General features: G+C 48.0%; 1 protein-coding gene across 4 annotated transcripts in view; it reads left to right on the forward strand.

Annotated features, from left to right (window-relative positions):
- PDE8A (phosphodiesterase 8A) overlaps positions 1 to 15,297 on the forward strand; it is a 165,522-nt gene that overhangs the window by 108,476 nt on the left and 41,749 nt on the right. For 3 of the 4 annotated variants that reach the window (XM_033166621.1, XM_033166622.1, XM_033166620.1), the window contains exon 2: positions 13,434 to 13,490. In XM_033166621.1, coding sequence (XP_033022512.1) covers positions 13,434 to 13,490 — 57 coding nt within the window. Of the gene's footprint in view, positions 1 to 13,433; positions 13,491 to 15,297 lie in introns of those variants that run through there. The other variant, XM_033166623.1, reaches the window with a different exon arrangement.

Raw genomic sequence — 15,297 nt, forward strand, 5'->3', positions numbered from 1 at the left:
CTGACTTCTGAAAGTGTTGCAATGATGCAGCAGGCCTTGAAATCCTGGCCCTGTGTGTGTGTGTGCAGGCACATTTAGACATGAGAGTCACTGCCTGCCTTCGAGACAAGGACAGCTTTCTAATATAGAACAAAGACTACACGTATTTGTCTGGCTCGCTGGCAACTCTTGGCCTGCTGCAGTGCGTCCGTTTGTGTGCCAGGTCTCCTGTTTTCCTCGCTCTCTCCCACCCCACCCCTTTCTGCTTGTTTCAGAAATGGATTGGGTGATGCAAGAACCATTTGCATAACTACATTATAAAGGAGCCAGTGGTGCTGGAAGTTTTCCTGAAAAGAGCTTAGTAGTCAGAAAGAACCTGTTAACGTAGCAGCAGGGCCACATTGAAAGCGCTGTTCTTCAGCCATGGCTCCCCCCCCCAAAGAACCCTGGGAAGTGTGGTTCAAGGGTGCTGAGCACTGCAGTTATTCCCTTTGCAGAGTTAACAGTTCGCAGGGAGCTCTGGGTATTGTACCTCTGTAGCAGGGGCAATGGGGATCTCCGGACAGCACCCATAACAAGCTACGGTTTGCCGATTATCTGGGGAAACCCATGACTGTTCAAGTGATATAATATTGCTGTAAACGTATGGTGTGTATTTAGCCTCATAAAGCCTCGTTTTCACAGTGCGGTGCTACGTCGGAAGTCAAACAGAATCCATTCCGTAAGTCTGTTTGACTTCCCAAACGTTCAGTGAAATATACTCGGAGTCAAGTGTGAATTTCATGCTCTTTATTCAGCTCATAGTAGCAAGGAATGAGTCTGCACTCTGCGTTGCGGAAACGGCAGGTCCTCCTCTCGTGGCTCTCCGCACAGCTTGCGCAGTTCCCTCCTTCTCGTCGAGGCAGCTGTGGTGTGTGTGCTGCTTGAGTGCACCGCTGCATTCGGTGCACCTCCTCCCTGTCAGATTCTGAGTCGTCGAGGTCTTCGTGGTGGACCCTCGGTTGGGATGGCAGGCTCGGCCGTGCCTCTCGGCGGCTTCGGTTGCCAGGGCCTCCTCCAGAGCGACCTGGAACGTGAGGTCCTTCTTGGTGTAGAGGCGTCGTTGCAGCTTCTCATCCCTCAGGCCACCGGCGAGGAGGTCACGAAGCATGTTCTCCAACTCTGAGAAGTTGCAGAACCGAGCGGCTTGGCGGAGGGAGGTCACAAACCCAGTTATGGTTCCCCCGGGGGGCTTGCCGCTTTGCGTAGAAAGCATTTCGACGAGCTACCACCGAGGGCTGCGGCAAGAAGTGCCCCTTTAGCCGTTCCATTATTGTTTCGTAAGAAATGGTAGCGATGTCTTCAGGCGCAAGGAGAGCCCAGGCGATTTCAAACGTCTCCTCTCCGCAGACGCTGAAGAATGTTGCCCTCTTCTTGCCATTGTTGGTGATCAATTTAGCTTCTAGGAGGAAGGTGAAACGGGTGGTGTACCCTTCCCAGTCTCCTGATGCTTGGTTGAACGGCGAAACGCTGCTTTCGGTTGCCATTCTGCGTTCCTTGGGTCCCAGAGCTGAAGCCTGGATACACGGTGTGAGGCAGCGGTGCAGCAGGTGGCGATGCTGCGGTGCAGTGTGTGGTGGTCAGCTCAGCGGGATCCCATCCTCGTCGCCAGTGAAATATACTCAGTGTCAAGTGTGAATTTCATGCTCTTTATTCAGCTCATAGTAGCAAGGAATGAGTCTTTCCCCAAAAGTCTGTTATATATACATTATTTACACAATGGGCCCCACGTGATTGGCCAATTCCGGGCTACTCCTGTAGGCCAATCAGGTTGTGGATTCACTTCCTCCAGGAGTCTGATTGGCTGCTCTTGCAGGCCAATCAGCTCGCTGATTCACTTCCACCTGGAGCTGGATTGGGTGGCTCCTGCAGACCAATGAGACTGCTGCATTCTGGATCCTATTGTTCTAGGATTTAGCTCAGTACATAACATTCAGAAACCAAGGTGCGGCTTCCGATTGGCTGCAGGAAACTCCTGCAGGTAATCGGAAGTCACGGAAGCCACATCAGATGTTCGGCTTCTGGGGAAAAACGTTCACAAACCAGAACACTCATTTCCGGGTTTGCAGCGTTCGGGAGCCAAAAAATTTGACTAGCAAGGCGTTTGGCTTTCAAAGTACGACTGTACATTTAAAATACTATGATACCACTTTAAACAGTCATGGCTTCCCCCAAACAGTCCTGGGCAACCTGTCTTTCTTCACTACCTGAGGTAAAACTGGAATGTGCTGCTGCCCCCACCCCAAAAGAAGCTTTGCTTACCTGGGTCATGCAGCTGTGAGTTCCAGATTCTGGGGAGGTCTCATGGGGTGCAATCTTGCCACAGAGGATCTCACCAGAAGCCACCACTTCTCAATTCTCTGGTGGTGGGGGTGCCACCCCTTGATATTTCACTGCTCGGAGCAGCTGCCTTAGTCCACCTCATGGGCAGGACAGATCCCTGCTGGAAACTGTAGATTGTTAAGAGTGCTGAGACTCTTACCTGCTTTGAGACTCCTTAAGGGGAGTGAAAGGCGAAAGGCAGGATATCAAGTCCAAACTCTTCTTCTTCTTCTTCTTCTTCTTCTTCTTCTTCTTCTTCTGGTTGCTAGGGTAAAGGTAAAGGGACCCCTGACCGTAAGGTCCAGTCGCGGATGACTCTGGGGTTGCAGCGCTCATCTCGCTTTATTGGCGGAGGGAGACGGCGTACAGCTTCCGGGTCATGTGGCCAGCATGACTAAGCCGCATCTGGCGAACCAGAGCAGCGCACGGAAACGCCGTTTACCTTCCCGCCAGAGCGGTACCTATTTATCTACTCAGGGCCGTCTTAAGCCTATCTGGCGCCGTGGTGCAGGGATCTGTCCGGCGCCCCCCACGCCCTCCATCCTTTGGCAAACAGTGCCCTGTATCGCCTCCCTAACTCCCTCCCTCCCTCCAACCAGCCGGAGCCTCCGGGGGTGGGGGAGCACCCCAAATATACCTGCTCCTCTCCAGCACCCCTGATGCACCTGGAAGCGCGCAGGGCGGCTGGGACTGGGAGCCCCCCCAAAGGCGCGAGAAACCCCTTCTAAGCACCCAAGAATAAAAGCAGTGTTTTTCTGGGTCCAGGAAGGGGCCAGAGGATCCACCATCTGGGCAAGCTGCAGGACAAAATGTGGAACGCCGCCCGTTTAATTGTGCGGGGTTGGGCTGGATGACACCGGGGGTCACTTCCAACTCTCCAGTTCTGCCACAAACTCGGGGAAAACAAGCATGGTGTGTGTGTGTGTGCGTGTGTACGTGCAGCAGGGGACCTTGGTAAGCGTCTAAAACAAACCGGTCCCCCCTTTTTTGATGGAGCTGGGTGGGATTCCAAAATAAAAAGCAAAAGTGCTCCAGCGGCAGGCTGGAGAAGCGCTCAGAGGAGCGGCGGCCGCCAGGGATCGTGCCCCACGCAGGACCCCTCGGGTTCCTTCCCGCCGCCCCGCGCCCTACTCCAGTCCTGTGCAGCGGCAGGCTGGAGAAGCGCTCAAAGGAGCGGCGGCTGCTGGGGATCGTCATGCCTAGCCCGGGACCCCTCAGGCTCCTTCCTGGCTGCCCGGGAAGCAGCAGGCTGGAGAAGCGCCCCGATGACCAATTGCGGCGCTGAGAGGAGGGGCGGCCGCCGGGGATCACGCCCGCCTCCCAGGGCGCGCACACCAGCTGAAGAGGGGCGGACAGAGGGAGGGAGGGCTGATCACTGCGCGCACGGCTCGCCGCCACCAATCGCCTCCTCCTGCCTTCTCCCTGGTGGCGGGCGAGCAGCGGATGAGGGGCGTGGCGCTGGAGCGGCGCGGGGCTCTGTGCGCCCTTCTAGTGTTCCCGGGATGGGAGGCGAGGGCGGCCAGCTCGCAGCCTGCCTGGGAGCGGCATGGGCGGTAGTGGCTGCGCTGCCGGCGTGGGAGCGCCCGCCCGCCAGCCCGCCCGTGGGGGCGGGGGCGGGTTGGGGAGGGGGGCGCCCAGTGTGCCGACAGGCTCGCGGGGCGCCCCTGAGGGGCCCGGCGCTCTGGCGCACCGCGCCACTAGCCTCTATGGATGAGACGGCCCTGTATCTACTTGCACTTTGACGTGCTTTCGAACTGCTAGGTGGGCAGGAGCAGGGGCCAAGCAACGAGAGCTCACCCCGTCGCGGGGATTCGAACCACCAACCTTCTGATCGGCAAGCCCTAGGGTCTGTGGTTTAGACCACAGCGCCTCCCGTGTCCCTTTGGGTTGCTATGAGACCCCAATTCCTCTCATGGAGCTCCAATTCTTGGAGCTCTTTGGGGAGAAGGGTTGATTGTTAAAACTCTTTGTGAATTGTGGTTCTGTGAGGACCAGCACTCTGATCCTGCACCCTGGCTCAGCTGGAACACTGCTGGTTTATTCTGGGCTCAGCCAGCAGAATTTAAATTGGTGTAATTTAAGCTGGCATAAGTCACCAAAAAGGTTGGGATGGGGTGAGGAGAGACACCTATAACCAAACCCTGTTCATCTTGGGCACATGACCTTGGGCCCAATACTTAAAGCGTGGGCCCACACTCACCTGCCACACGAGAGGCTCCTAAATGGAGTTTGGGATAGGTGTAATTTTGGTTGGCATGAATTATGCCAGCCTACATTGCACCAGCTTTCTTTATTTAGGATTGCTCTGTGAATCTGAGCTGGATTTTCAGAGACCCGTCTTTAACAAATAACCGACAGCATTCAGTATGATTTATTCGAGAGCTCTTACCTTTGTCCCTTTTTAATCTTGAGAGTAAAAGTCAAAACATCTTAGGGACTCTTTGTTCCTTGGCTGTTCCAACTTCTGATTACACTTGGCTCCAAATTGCCACAGGAGTATGAGCAAGGAGCTGGTTTGTACTCTTCTTTACACTACTCTATATCAACAGAAAGCTGTAAACCCATCAGTGTTAATTGCGCTTCTGTGGTTTACCCGCTGTTGTAAATGAGGTGAGAAGCCAGATCAGGAACTGTAAAGTGCTCAGTGTATAGCAGCAGTAGTATTTGAAAACAAGCCAGAAGCAGTGTGTTACTTTGACTGATGCTTTGTGTATGGCTATAAAAAAACACACAAACCCATAATGAAATAAGATACTCTCAAGGATTATCCTGTGAGCTTGGTAGTGGTTCCGTTAAACGCTTGCGATGACAAAAATAACAACGCAGATTTCAGTATCTTTTAAGCATTCCTTTGCTCAAATGGGACGCGGGTGGCGCTGTGGGTTAAACCACAGAGTCTAGGGCTTGCTGATCAGAAGGTTGGCGGTTCGAATCCCTGCTACGGGGTGAGCTCCCGTTGCTCGGTCCCTGCTCCTGCCAACCTAGGAGTTCAAAAGCACCTCAAAGTGCAAGTAGATAAATAGGTACCACTCCGGTGGGAAGATAAACGGCGTTTCCGTGCGCTGCTCTGGTTCGCCAGAAGCAGCTTAGTCATGCTGGCCACATGACCCGGAAGCTGTACGCCGTCTCCCTCGGCCAATAAAGCTAGATGAGCACTGCAACCCCAGAGTTGTCCACGACTGGACCTAATGGTCAGGGATCGCTTCACCTTTACTTTGCTCAAATGGAAGACACAAGGGGGCCGTAGTTCAGTGGTAGAGCAAATATTTTGCAGGCAGGCAGAAGGTCCATGGCTTCTCCAGGTAGTATGGTCTCATATGTTCCTCTTAACAGAAGACAGCCCTCTGTCTCGGGGATGGAGAACCTGATGTTGCAGAACTTCAACACCCATCATCCCTGACCACTTGGCCATATTGTTTTGGGTGGCTGGGAGCAGGAGTCCAACAACATCTTGAGGGACATTGATTCCCCCATTCCTGCTATTCTATGAAGGGCTGTAAGAGGACAGTTCTCTCTTTGAAAGGTTACCTGGTTTAAAGATGGTTTAAAGATAAAGAACCATAAGAAAGGAGGAGAGCAGTGGCTGACTTTTTAATCTCCCACAGTGTCTTGGAGCGACTCTGTCTTGGGGCATTGTGGGAAATGGAAATGGTGGCATCCCAACCCAGCAGCTTTGTTGCTACCCAGCACTGCCCCCTGGGGCACATGGATATACGTGGGGGCCCCATCAGAAGTCAACTTCTGTATCTTTTTCTCCCCCCTGCTCCAAAAAAATCTAAACTGCCCCTCAGTCAAGATGGCAGACTGAATCATTCCAGAGTTTACTGACTTGGACACCTCTAAAGATATCGCCACACCATTTGGTGTGATGGTTGATGAGATGGAGGAGGAGGCTTTGGTCTATATTTGGATAACAGCGGACTCCACTAGGTATTCCCCTGTAACGTATCCATGCTTATATATCACATTTGCAGAATTCCATATCCCCTCCAACAGTTTCAAATACCAGGAGATATGTTATTTGCTAAGTTTAAAAACATACACACATTGGAAAGAATCCTAAAATAGACAGGGCCCAAGGAGTGTGACTGATCGGAATCAAAGGGCAAACAAACTAGACACTGACCTGGCATAACCCACAAAAGCACTTCAGGTTTCTCCTCTGTGCCATGAGTCATTCCGTGTCACTCAGTCAGAGCACTAGCTCCTGGAGGAGGAAAAATTCTGCTAATGGTTTCTCTTTCCACAGAATAAAAGCCTCCAACGAGCTTGCTCACAGGATCCTTAATAAGTAGGGGGGGGGGCGTGTGCACGAAGGATGGAAAAGTCAACGTTGTTGTGAGGGAAATATGTGACGTGGTGAGGAAGTGGGAACAGACCAAAAGGGTTGATGTGCTAGCAATTCTGGAAAAGTCTCCTCCCAGACCAGAAATCCTTTAGGTGAAGATTCCAAGACTCAAACCTGGACCTTCAGACGTGAGAAGGCGCTCCTCAGTTTAGAGCTGGCTAAAAGTTCCCCAAAGAAACCTTTCAGCCTTTTAAAGGAAGGAGCAAAATAAACTCCACTCAAAATATACTCCACTCAAATTTTGAAAACTGGGGGCTGGGGAGATGGGGCGACGCTGACCACCACTCACTGGCCTCTTCCCCAAACCAGTTTGCTGAGGCTCCATTTTGAATTCCCTACAATGTGAGGATTTCAAAATGGCCACTGGCAACATGGACTAGTCGGAAGGTGCACTGGTGAGTTTTGGAAACACAAAGACGCCTCTTCTCTAGGAACTAGAGCTGGCATGGGGCTGGGGATCCCTTCCAGAGCCAGTGTGGTGTAGTGGTTAAGAGCGGTAGACTCGTAATCTGGGGGACCGGGTTCGCGTCTCCGCTCCTCCGCATGCAGCTGCTGGGTGACCTTGGGCTAGTCACACTTCTCTGAAGTCTCTCAGCCCCACTCACCTCACAGAGTGTTTGTTGTGGGGGAGGAAGGGAAAGGAGAATGTTAGCCGCTTTGAGACTCCTTCGGGTAGTGAAAAGCAGGATATCAAATCCAAACTCTTCTTCTTCTTCCATAGACGGCAGAAATCTGTCTCTTCTTGTGTTGCTCCTCTTGGGTGCATGAGCTGCCAAGGAGCGTCCTGGGTCTCCTCCAGATTTATTGACCATTCATCCTGGTTTGCTTGCACAAAGCTTATGCAGAAATTAGACCATGTCCAGTCTTTGCATACACACCATACGTTTAAGGCATATTTAAAGCATATAGCTTCCCCCAAGGAAGCCTAGGAACTGTATTTTGTTCAGGCTGCTGGCAATTGTAGCTCTGTGTGAGGGGTAAACTACAGTTACCAGGATTCTATACAGGAAGCCATATGCTTTAAATGTATGGTGCATGGGTAGGCAAACTAAGGCCTGGGGGCCAGATCCAGCCCAATCGCCTTCTAAATCCGGCCCATGGATGGTCCGGGAATCAGCGTGTTTCTACGTGAGCAGAATGTGTGCTTTTATTTAAAATGCATCTCTGGGTTATTTGTGGGGCATAGGAATTAGTTCATTTTTTCCCTTCAAAATATAGTCCGGCCCCCCACAAGGTCTGAGAGACAGTGGACCAGCCCCCTGCTGAAAACGTTTGCTGGCCCCTGGTGTGGTGCGTGCACAGACTTTATGGACCATTCATTCCAATCTGCCTGTGAGGAGGTTATATAACAATGAACATTCATCCTGATTTCATCTGATTTGTTTGTGTGGTGCACCCATGTATTGCCATGAGCCGTTTATCCCACACTTTTTAGTGTGTTTACACATCGTTTTCCTAACTTCAAAAAACAAACAAAAACAAAACAAAACCAACCCATGTTTTTAAAAATAAAAATAAAAGTAGATTTGTTGCACCAGAATGCTTTAGTCCGCTTTGATTGCACAAACCAAAATTTCCGGTATGCAATTGCAGCCGCACCACATAATACTGGCAGTCTGGAGATGACCCAAGACAAGAGGCTAAGCACACCCATTGACCAGGCCAATTCAGCTTGGCAACTTAGAAAAGAATTAGCAACAAGGCAAAACCAAAGCAAGCCTGCAAAACCAGTCACTGTTGAATTCAAATGTCAGACAGACCAAATATAAACTCGGATATGTAAGTATTTTGGGGAGGTTCTGCTGTAGATATTGTAGAGCAACAAAGATTTTCAGAAAATTTCACTGGTCAGAAACGACGTATCAAAAGAGGAATCCTTATGCCTTCAGTGTCGTTTTGCTGACTTTGCCAATTTGGTAACACAAGTTGTGCTGGGTTTTTTTTGTTTTTGTTTTAAAGCATCACATAGTTCAGTGTTTTTCAACCACTGTTCCGCGGCACACTAGTGTGCCGCGAGATGTTGCCTGGTGTGCCGTGGGAAAAATTGAAAAATTCAAGAGAATTACTTTATATATAGTCAATATAGGCACAGAGTTAATTTTTTAAACATTTTCTAATGGTGGTGTGCCTCGTGATTTTTTTCATGAAACAAGTGTGCCTTTGCCCAAAAAAGGTTGAAATACGCTGACATAGTTAACATCATTTAGGTCAAGTCGTGTCTCCTATTTCCGGGTCTCTTTCATAGGAAATGATTGGCTAACTCAGACCCCCTTTGTGTTAGGCAGTGGTAATAAAACATTTATTTCACAGCAGCAAACTCATCTTCCTGCAGGAATAAAAGAAATGGAGAGTTTTGTTGTCGTCTGAACAAAAACTGCTTTGGGGGTTGTTGTTGCGCTGCAAAGCCTTGCTGTGAATTCAGCAATAGTTGTGTGAGTAGAGGAGCAAGGGGTTTGGAAGCCAGCTTTTTAAGCATTGCCCCCTCAGCGTAACTGGTGACAATTGCTGCAATTTTAAAGGTAGCAGCTAGAAAAGGTTTGTCAGAGTACTGAGAGGAAATTCCTTAAAGAGTTAAGTTCAATCCAAATAACTCTATTGTGCTAGCCACTGGCCATGACAAATCTGAATAAAAAATAAATCCAAGCAAAAGGGATTGTTGTTGTTGTTCAGACGTTCAGTCGTGTCCGACTCTTCGTGACCCCATGGACCAGAGCACGCCAGGCACGCCTATCCTTCACTGCCTCCTGCAGTTTAGTCAGACTCATGTTGGTAGCTTCGAGAACACTGTCCAACCATCTCATCCTCTGTCGTCCCCTTCTCCTTGTGCCCTCCATCTTTCCCAACATCAGGGTCTTTTCCAGGGAGTCTTCTCTTCTCATGAGGTGGCCAAAGTACTGGAGCCTCAACTTCAGGATCTGCCCTTCCAGTGAGCACTCAGGGCTGATTTCTTTAAGGATGGATAAGTTTGATCTTTTTGCAGTCCATGGGACTCTCAAGAGTCTCCTCCAGCACCATAATTCAAAAGCATCCATTCTTCGGCGATCAGCCTTCTTGATGGTCCAGCTCTCGCTTCCGTACATTACTACTGGGAAAACCATAGCTTTAACTATACGGACCTTTGTCGGCAAGGTGATGTCTTTGCTTTTTAAGATGCTGTCTATGTTTGTCATTGCTTTTCTCCCAAGAAGCAGGCGTCTTTTAATTTCGTGACTGCTGTCACCATCTGCAGTGATCATGGAACCCAAGAAAGTGAAATCTCTCACTGCCTCCATTTCTTCCCCTTCTATTTGCCAGGAGGTGATGGGACCAGTGGCCATGATCTTAGTTTTTTTGATGTTGAGCTTCAGACCATATTTTGCGCTTTCCTCTTTCACCCTCATTAAAAGGTTCTTCAATTCCTCTCCACTTTCTGCCATCAAGGTTGTATCATCAGCATATATGAGGTTGTTGATATTTTTTCCGGCAATCTTAATTCCGGTATGGGATTCATCCAGCCCAGCCAAGCAAAAGGGATGCCGCGCCACAAATATAGCCAGCCGTACCTTGGATCTCAAACGTCCTGGCTCCTGAACAAATCGACTGCCAAACGATCGAAACCCGGAAGTGAGTGTTCTGGTTTTCGAACGTTCTTTTGGAACCCAAACATCCAGCAGGGCTTCCGGGGCTTCCGATTGGCTGCAGGAGCTTCCTGCAGCCAATTGGAAGCCGTGCTTTGGTTTCTGAATATTTTGGAAGTCAAACGGACTTCTGGGACGGATTCCATTAGACTTCCAAGGTACGACTGTAATAGCCTCTCTTTAGATCTTTGCGTTTCTCTTACAGTTCACTGCTGTATTGTCCAGTTGGCAACATATCTGACGTCACATCTGTCAACCATGGCACTTAAGTAGTCTCTCATTGTACACCATATATTAAAATTACATTTAAAGAACATGGCTTCCCCCCAAAGAATCTTGGGAACTATAGTTCACCCTCTCACAAATCTACAGTTTCCAGCACCTTAAAAAAAACAACAACTATAGGCTGCATCATGCTGCAGGGTTGACCCTGACTAGGAATGAGTGAATGTGTCAGTTTCGGTTTCACTAATTTTTCCACTCTTAAGGTCAGTTCTCAACACTCCACATTTTTAATTGGGAAAAAAACCCTCATGGAAATCCTGTATATGTATTCTCATAAATATTACTTGGCTAGAGAATCGCATTGTAAATATGAAATAAGTGCAAACCAATTTTTCGTTCTCATATTGTTTCAGAAATGGTGAAATTCCTTTCAGTGCTAATTGAATCTAATTTCTCCGCTGTCCTTAGCCCTGACCATCCTTCAAACCACTTTGTGCTTTACACATGAAAGAGAGTAATTACACCCAAACAGGAGAAATGGCTTAGTTTCCTTAATTTAGACAAGGAACAGAATCCATCCTTTTTTCTTTTCTGTTGCCACACAATTGAGGCTACCTTTGTGCAGATTTTTATTTTAAATACGTAGTACGCACAGCCCCGTGAATGCTTTCCTCCTTTTTCCTTCCTCAAGACTTTTGCTGGCTTCCCTACTCATCTTACCACTCCCCTTTCTCTTTCGGAGCTTTGGTTTAAATTTAAAATTAAATGGGTGATATCCAAAGTAATAAATTAAAGGGCATCTGAGGAGTCTTAAGGACTGAGCTTCGAGCAATAGAGCCATGGAGAAACCGTGTAATTTTCAAAGGCCTTTATGTGGCGTGTGGGATAGGCTGCTGGCTCTTTAAAATTACTCACTGGAAGAAATTCTGGATGGCTGAGGATTAAATCTGATCATAAAGTGTGGTTTTACTGTGAAGAATAACATTGTAAAAATGCCACTTTCATAGTCATCAGAATCTGTTCATTTTGTGTGTGTGTGTGTGTGTTTGTGTGAAGACATCTGTTAACAGCCAGGCCAAAATACTTTTCTACGGTTTCGTTTTCAAACAGAGCTAAAAGGCAATTATTCCTAGCCTAGGCCAGGCAAAAGACAGTTTGCCTCCTGAGGTAGATTGCGCTCCCTCAGGGTGACTATGGTTTACCTTAGTCAAAAAGCAACATATTGACTGTGTTATAAATATGCAACACCAGATGGCGCTGGAGAGTAAAAGAAAATCCTATGCGATTTTAAATAGCGGGTTTCCCCCCCTTTCGTTATAACAATTTAATTTTTGACTTATTTATTGCTCCCCCCCCCCCAACCTCATGTTTCCTTTCTTACACAGAATAGTCCTCTGGTTGCAATGTTTGTGACTTTTTAGCTTAGAGAAAAGGCGAGAATTGACATGATACGAAAGAAGTTTGTAAAATTATGCGTGGAAAGAAAACAAAATTATGCGTGGCATGGAGAAATTGGATCGGAAAAAAATGTTTTTCTCCCTCTTTTATAACGCTAGAACTTGTCCAATGAAGTTGAAACATTGGAAGATTCAGGACGTATAAAAGAAAGGGCTTGTTCACACAGTTAAATTGTGGAACTCACTGCCACAGGAGGCAGCGATAGCCACCAACTTGGATGACTTTAAAAAGAGAATTCGACAGATTCGTGGATGATAAGGCTATCAGGGGCTGCTAACCCTCATAGCTATGTTCTGCCTCTATGGTTGGAGGCAGTAATGCTGAATACCAGTTGCGAGAAAATGCTCTTGTGCTCAAGTACGGCTTGCAGATTTCCCCTGGGTATCTGGTTGGCCACTCTGAGAACAGGATGCTGGACTCAATGGGCCACTGGCCTGATCCAGCAAGCTCTTCTTATGTTCTTGAATAACTGTCAGAAGCACAGGCCTCCATTTGAAGGCGTCGCCTATCTACAGGGCCGGCCCACCTGTGAGGCAAGCTGACGCGGCTGCCTCAGGCAGTGGGATTCTGTGGGTTGGCACTCCACTCGCACCTGCGGCCACTACTGGGGCCGTGTGGTGGCTCCCCCCCCCCCCGGCGAGATCTTGCAGAACTGCCGTGAGATTTCATGGAGCTCCATATTGTCTGCCGTGATCACTGCCGCCACGTGACCCTGTTATGCAAGGCAGTGGGGAAATGGCACCTTCCCGTTTTCCCTCAGGCCGCGAAATGGGATGGGCCACTCTGGTTTAAAGGGAAAGAAGGGATCGCGGTGGCTTGAAGTTGTCCACAGCTGGCCGTTGTGGTACCCTTCAGAGCAGTGCTCTTTTTCTAGAAAAAGAGGTGCCGGAACTCGCCACGAATGCCTCCCTCTTTCTCCTAGAATGGCGATGGCACCCACCTGAGAGGTGCCTGAATTGAGTTCCGGCGTGTTCCCTCCTGAAAAAAAAAGCCCTGCTCCAGAGCATCAAAGAGCAAATCCAAATTGTAAATCAAACCCTTTGTTTACTCTGTTTGGAAGTGGTTCTGTATCCTTTACTTTTTTTAAAAAAAGAAGAATTCACTATTCAGAAAGCTCTCATCCAACACAGTGGAGTGCTGTTGCTGAGAGTGCAGAGCACATTTGCATGAGCTTTCCACAAGAAATGGCAAATGGAGATCCATCAGTTAATTTGTCACCTTGTCATTTCTACGCTGATGGTAAATTCCCATATGCAGTCTGACATATAATGCCTACACTGTTTCTCTGAAATGGGGGGCGGGGCGTTCTCTCTCTCTCTCTCTCTCTCTCTCTCTCTCTCTCTTTCTCTCTCTCTCTCTTTTCCTGCCAGGAAAATATGGTAATTTTTCTTCTCTGCCCACATGCAGTATAGAATTGTTTAAAATGCCCATCTTCTTGTTTGTAGGCAGCGGGAACAGATGTGCAGTTTGGGCCGATGAGACTCCACCAAGATCAACTTCAGGTAAGCCGTGCCAACCTAAAATCTTGTTTATTTCCCACATATATAAACTGCAAATGCTGCCCAAGGGCGCTCATAGCAGGGCACGATGGCAACAGAGAGACCAAGGCCAAATAGCAATGCATGGAACAGTAAAACTGAAAACTATCCTAACATTGAGCTATTGTGGCCAGGTGGTCAGAGCAGCTAGTGGTTACAGCACCAGACTAAAACTGAGGAGACCTTGGTTCCAATTTCCCACACGCTACCCTTCACCCCTGCGACCCGATTGTTTGCTTGCCTCTCGCTCCAAAATGTAACATTTATACAGTACTTCAATACAAACAAATTTGTATTTTCTCAACTTAATGCCCCATTTTCATGGTATTTTAATTTCTTCCTCTCTGCTGCGCATGGCATTCTATTTCTTATACCAACACATCAATGCTGCATTCTCTAATTCCTTCAGTTGCTTATAATTCAAATCCTCCTTGCGAATTCTTTAGACTATAATATTTCCTTAAATAGTTCAAAAAGGGCTTCCATTCTTCCACAAAACAGTCCTTGTTAGATTCTCTTATTCTGACTGTTAACTTTGCCAATTCTGCATAATCAATCACCTTATCCATCATTCTTTGGTGTGAACTTCTTCTTCCTTCCGTTTTTGTGCGTAGGGAATCCTAGCCGTTGTCGTTACACAAACAACAAAAATGTTCTGAATTGTTTCTGGTGAGTGCCGGTCACAGGCACTTGTCATATTTCAACAGGGATGCTTTTTTGCATAACGGGGGCAGCCATAGCAAAGCCCCTGCTCTGCGTTATTGCAGAGTGAGCTTCTGAGATCTTTGAGACTTTCAGGAGAAAAGGGATAAGTCAGTCTCTCAAGCTACCTGCTCTTGAGCTGTGTATGTTCATTCAGAAACTTTGCCAAAAGTTTGCTGCAGAGCAGCATTCCCCAGGCTTCCATGTTTCTGCTTGGTGGGAGGGATTTGGTTGGGTACCAAAATGCTCATCCTTCATCCGATTTGTCCTAAATTTGCTTCACTAAATATAGATTAAAGTGCAGAGTGATTCTGGGTGGGGTTTTCTTTCAACAAAGAGTTTTCCCCCAATTTCCCTCGGAAGCTATAAATGGAAGCTGGGCTTTAAATAAATTTGAAGTCCCTCTCTCTTTCTCTTATAAAATTATGCATTAAATACAAACGGGGAGATTTGGTGAAAGGCATTCCGCTGAACCTAATCCAAAGGGTAAGCACATTGGAATGCCTGGAATTGCTCAGAAGGGTAAACTGGAGTGTTAAAAGGGACCGTATTTAATTACAATTGCTAGATGTTGAAGGTTTATAAGGGGGGGAGTGGAGAGCAGGCATAGGTACAGGAGAAAGTCGGTTAAGTTAACATTTAAAGGTGAACCTTCCCCATCTTTGAGAGCCAGTGTGGTGTAGTGGTTAAGAGCGGTGGACTTGTAATCTGGTGAACCGGGTTCGCTTCCCCACTCCTCCACATGCAGCTGCTGGGTGACCTTGGGCTAGTCACACTTCTCTGAAGTCTCTCAGCCCCATTCACCTCACAGAGTGTTTGTTGTGAGGGAGAAAGGGAAAGGAGAATGTTAGCCGCTTTGAGACTCCTTCGGGGTAATGATAAAGCGGGATATCAAATCCAAACTCTTCTTCTTCTTCTTCATCTGCACTTTCAGAAAAAGCCCACAAACGAAAAACACTACCATCCTTCGGAATTTGCATTTCTCTGAATTTTGCAGCTCAGTTGGACTATATAAACCATGGGTAGGCAAACTAAGGCCCAGGGGCCAGATCTGGCCCAATCGCCTTCT

The sequence above is a fragment of the Lacerta agilis genome, chromosome 13, assembly GCF_009819535.1.
Source record: "Lacerta agilis isolate rLacAgi1 chromosome 13, rLacAgi1.pri, whole genome shotgun sequence".
NCBI classification, from domain to species: Eukaryota; Metazoa; Chordata; class Lepidosauria; order Squamata; family Lacertidae; genus Lacerta; species Lacerta agilis.